Raw genomic sequence first — 5,412 nt, forward strand, 5'->3', positions numbered from 1 at the left:
TTGCACTATACGAATTTTTATTTATTTTCCTTATATTCTTACTCCCTCCCAAGGAAGCGAAGAGTTGAAGGTTGAAGATTTATTTCAAACGGCACTCCACTTACTAAAAAGCTTGGGGAGGAGTTTCTCAATTCTGCCTTCCCTTCTTCCACCTAGGCATGCTATGAAATAATATTTGTGGTAATGTTTGGTGTGTTTGGCTATAGATATATGGAAACATTGGAACTGCCTTATACCAACTTTGGCCTTGGTTGACGAAAGGTGTTTAGATTCTCAAAGACTAAAACGACGAATCAGCGTCCAAAGCTCATGCTTTTTCGTACAAATCCCAGCCATTTTACCACTACATCAAATGTTTCCTTTCACTTTCTTACTAGATAAGTTTACATTTCAATCATGTTTGTTGCTGGTTTTCTTCTTTTGCTTTTTCTTGTTTCCTCTCTCTCACTTTTTCTTCCTTCGTTGAGATGGTTATCTGTACTATATTAATGTCATCATTTATTACGTGGACAAAAAAATGAAATTGCCAAAATAAAAATAAACCCTCTAGATTGAGATAATTTCACACCCAACCTATTCAAGTCGTTCAAAAATTAAATTATCTACATATATAAAGTAAAAGGTAGAGAATGGTAAAACATTCAAAATACCAGAAATGCTTTTAGTTAATGCAAACATTAAGAATTGAAATTATTAATTAAATTAGGATAATATGGTAAATTTATATTTTTTCATATTAAAAAAATTAAAATTAAAAGAAAATTCAGATAATTGATCATATTTTTATGAAACACAACTACCAATTATCTTTTTTAATTCTAAAATAAATTAAAATTAAAATTAAAAAAAACCTCATGCAGGAGCAGAAGGGCGTGCGAAGAGGCTAGTATGCATTAAGTAATTTTTTGACAAACTATTTATAAGACTTATTTCAAGCTGCACTCCACTTACTAAAAAAAATCTCATCCCATATCTAAAGTAATCTCGTTAATTACTTTGTATAAAATATTCTCAGCTCTGTCCAAAGTAAATTCATGACCATGCTTCTCTCTCTCTCTCACTCTCAAAATTACTATATAAGGAAACTCATGGCCAGTCTCAATCACAACCACACCATCTGTTCTATCTACTCTGTCTCATTCAGTACTTCTGTGAACTCAGTTTAATTAGAAGAAGAGTGACGTAAATGGCGACACCGAGAGAGCACATAGAAGAGATAAGGAAGAAAAAGTTCTCCATAGGAGCAGATGCACTCAACCCTTTAACTGAGGATCTTCACCAGGCTATCAAGACTCTCTCTGCTGAACTCTATGCCAAAGATGTTCACTTCCTCATGGAACTCATCCAGGTTGTTTATTTTAAATATACATTCCTACATATCATGACTTAAGTTTGGTGTTAAGGTTAGTGCATAGTCTTAGAATCTTTTGAATCTCTAATTTTGCGTGTGTGCATACATATCTGAGTATATATTTGTACTACTTTCTTTACAGAATGCAGAAGATAATGAGTACGCAGAGGGGGTTGATCCATCACTTGAGTTTGTCATTACATCCCGGGATATAACAGCCACGGGGGCCCCTGCCACATTGCTGGTTTTCAACAATGAGAAAGGATTTTCTCCAGAAAACATAGAGTCTATTTGCAGTATTGGACGGTCCACCAAGAAAGGCAACAGGAATCGCGGTTATATTGGGGAGAAAGGTATGTGTACACCATCAGTACATGACATCTATATTAATTCTGATTGTTTTTTAATTATTTGAAATTATTATTTTTTATTTGTCATATCTGTGCTTCAGTTAGAACATTAGCCTTGTGAAGTTGTGATCACAATGTTAAATAAAATAATGTCACAGCTGATTTTTAAAGCTTTAGGCCTTCCGAAAATGTACGCAGCTTCGCAGAATTTGGCGACTTTACTCAAAATCTACGTTCTCAACATGTTTGGTTAAGCTTTATTTTGACTCGAGAAACAGGCATATGTTTATTTTGACTCAAAATTTCTCTTCAACAGGAAAACCTTCAACGTGTGTGAGGAGAAATCGGGGGCCCATCTCTTCTTTTGTTTTTTCATCAACATATAAGTGCAATTTTCCTTCTCAAACCCTAACTCTGACACGAGCTGTCTTCCAGTCCCTCTCTCTCTCTCTCTCTCTCTCTCTCTCTCTCTCTCTCGCTCAGACATAACCCGTGACCTCTCTTCTTCTTCAATCCTCATCTCTCTCGCTCATAGTACCATCGTGATCTCGTCCCTGACCTTGGAGATTCCAAAATGGCCTATCTTTTTCCTAGGAGCAGCACCAGCCTAGCCCGCCCGCCTAGACCGCCTAGCGCCTGCCCGGCTCTTGCCGAGACCGCCTAGCTCCTGCCTAGCGACCGCCTAGACCACCTAGCGCTCGCCTAGACCGCCTAGGGCCTGCCCAGCTCCTGCCTAGACCGCCTAGCGCCTGCCTAGCGACCGCCTAGAGCCTGCCTAGTGACCGCCTAGCCCGCCTAGCCTGCCTAGCGACCTCCTAGACCGCCTAGCCCCCGCCTAGGCCATTTATTCAGTAATATTAACAATACGAGTGACAGTGTGCTCAAGGATTTGGCTTGTGAATATTTGCTAGACTCACGTTGGAAAAGAAAGAGATGATGCTTACATTGTTCCCACAACCTTGTGAATATTTGCTAGACTCTGCGTGCCTTGAACGATATGTGCCAATCCAAAATCTGAAACTTTTGGGTTCACATTCTCATCCAAGAGAACGTTACTGACCACAATGTTAAATAAAATAATGTCACAGCTGATTTTTAAAGCTTTAGGCCTTCCGAAAATGTACGCAGCTTCACAAAATTTGGCGACTTTACTCAAAATCTACGTTCTCAACATGTTTGGTTAAGCTTCATTTTGACTTGAGAAACAGGCATATGTTTATATAGCTTCTCCAAGAATATTTTGCTCTTGTTTATGTTAAATTCTGAGTTAAGCTCTTGTCTGTTCGAATGCCTATAAGCATATTGATGTTCTCGGATGTGCTTTTTCGTTTTGTGTTGTTTAACCAAATTTGTGATTAATATACAGGAATTGGGTTCAAAAGTGTGTTTCTCATCACTGCACACCCTTATGTTTTCAGCAATGGATATCAATTAAGGTTCAGTGAAGAACCTTGTGTGCATTGCAATCTCGGGTACGTAGTTCCTGAATGGGTTGACACAAACCCTAATTTTTCTGACATAAAACAGTTATATGGTTCTGCTTCTGCTTCTGCTCTTCCCACCACAACACTGATCTTACCTCTAAAGGCTGACAAGGTCCAGCCTGTGAAGCAGCAGCTCTCAAGCATACACCGTGAGCTTCTGTTGTTTCTTTCAAAGATTAAGAAGCTCTCAGTGAGGGAAGACAATGGCGATCCAAGTCTCGACACTGTAAGTGCAATTGAGATAGCAAGTGAGACTAGCTTTGTGACCAGAAAGAACATTGATGCGCAGTCCTACACCGTCCATCTCTCTGCAGAAGAAAGTAGCAATGCGGTTGAAAATGAATGCAGCTATTATATGTGGAAGCAGAAGTTTCCTGTCAGGCAGGAATGCAGAGTGGAGAAGAGAATGGAGGTAGATGAGTGGGTGATCACGCTTGCATTTCCAATCGGAGAACACTTTCATAGAGGAACAAGCTCACCCGGGGTCTATGCCTTCCTTCCAACCGAGATGGTGACAAACTTTCCCTTCATAATTCAAGCTGATTTTCTTCTTGCATCATCAAGGGAAACAATTCTCCTGGACAACATATGGAATAAGGGTATTCTTGATTGTGTGCCCACTGCATTTGTTAATGCATTTATCTCACTTGTTAGATCCGTTGAAGATGCTCCAGTGTCTAGTTTGCATCGTATATTCAAGTTTCTGCCTGTCCAGAGCTCTTCCTATGAAGCATTGAATGTTATCAGAGAGTCGATAAAGGCAAAACTTGTTGAAGAAAACGTTGTCCAGGAAAACTTCTGAATTCCGATTACCCTTCTGACTAGTTATGTATATTTGGTTGCACTTGTTGATTTTTTAACTATATTTTGTTTTGGTTTATGTACTTTTGTCTGTTGGAATCTCTTGTCATTCTGAACAAGTTATTGCTCTTTTGTGTATGAAGCAGACTATCATCCGGTATTTTATGAACCGTTTTCTAATAGATATGTCAATATTTTTATTTCTACCGATCTTTCATTACTTTGGATTCTGTTTCTACCGGAGGTGAGACTTTGTGACGTATTGCTTGGTTTTTAACATAATGGTCCTAATAGATTTTCGTTTTATGGAAAGATTTCTCCCCTGCATTGAAGTTTACTGAGTCTATGACAAGAGGTTTTAAGTTAGCTGAAAGGTTATGAAAAACGCGCAATCTGTTCATAGAGTTAACGAGTTCTTGGTGCCACTGAATTATCTGCAATTCCAAGCCTATATATCTTTGAAAAGAAAGGAAAATTCATATATAATAAAGAATGAGATTAAATTATGTTAAAATTATATTTAAGCAGTACGCACACGCATAATGAAGTATTCACCGGAGATAATAACATGGAGAACCGTGTATATCCCCATTACTGGCTGAATGAATAGCAATTTTCCACATCCTTGCAGCATCTAAATGGAGAGGTGTGTTGCGTTAAAAAAAATTATATTCAATACCTTGGACAACTTTTGTTTAGCCATCCGAAACAGCGATATGTAGAGCAGTGTCCCCCGCTTTGATTGTCTCCACCTCTTGAACTTTGGAACTCTGTGATGATCTATAGACCTCCACACCCTTTTCCAGTGGCCTTTCATGGAATTTTCCAACAGGCTATAGGTCAGTTCCTCCTGTGAAACAATTGCATTTCTGAACATGCCATAGGCACTTCCTCTGAAACCGTTCCCGTTTCCACCTCTGTTATCCATGTCTGGCCTCTTTCTCTAGCTAGTCTATAAGTTAAGTAAAATATATATTAGCAAAGCAAGCCTTTAAATTGTCGACTCTGATAGTGCATCACCATATGATATGAACTTTTTATCTGTGTGAGTTGTGTGCTTTTGTCAATGGGATTCTCTTGTGATTAATAATCTGTTATTATGGCTTGTTCATTATGAATATTGCATACTCATAATTATCCCTCTTATGGAGAGGGAAGGGTTTCAATCATTCAATCAGAGTGGCGACACGAGGTGATATTTTTTCTTCATTGCATTATCTCCACGTGTGGTATTTATACACGTTTTTGGATTGATTGCAAATATTTTGGAGAGACAAAAGTCTCCTCATGTGTGGTAGTTATACATATTGTCACATTGATGAATTTCATCAATTAATTTGACAGAGATTACATCTTGGACTTGATTGCAAGCTAACTAAACTACATGACTAAAATTGCCAAACCTGAAATGACAGGGTTCAATGTG

At 38.4% G+C, this 5,412-nt stretch overlaps 1 protein-coding gene across 1 annotated transcript; it reads left to right on the forward strand.

Annotated features, from left to right (window-relative positions):
* Positions 904 to 4,192, forward strand: LOC18776624. The gene is made up of 3 exons (XM_007210975.2): positions 904 to 1,348; positions 1,494 to 1,704; positions 3,068 to 4,192. The coding sequence occupies exons 1-3, from the start codon at positions 1,187 to 1,189 to the stop codon at positions 3,985 to 3,987; spliced, it is 1,293 nt and encodes a 430-aa protein (XP_007211037.2). The 5' UTR covers positions 904 to 1,186; the 3' UTR covers positions 3,988 to 4,192.

Source organism: Prunus persica, chromosome G5 (genome assembly GCF_000346465.2).
Source record: "Prunus persica cultivar Lovell chromosome G5, Prunus_persica_NCBIv2, whole genome shotgun sequence".
Lineage (NCBI taxonomy): Eukaryota > Viridiplantae > Streptophyta > Magnoliopsida > Rosales > Rosaceae > Prunus > Prunus persica.

Bases quoted from the DNA above. Each gene is read 5' to 3' on its own strand.
- LOC18776624 (XM_007210975.2), top strand. From the start codon at position 1,187: ATGGCGACACCGAGAGAGCACATAGAAGAGATAAGGAAGAAAAAGTTC. The intron at 1,349-1,493 runs GTTGTTTATTTT...CTTTCTTTACAG, and splicing joins TCCTCATGGAACTCATCCAG to AATGCAGAAGATAATGAGTA. The intron at 1,705-3,067 runs GTATGTGTACAC...ATTAATATACAG, and splicing joins CGGTTATATTGGGGAGAAAG to GAATTGGGTTCAAAAGTGTG.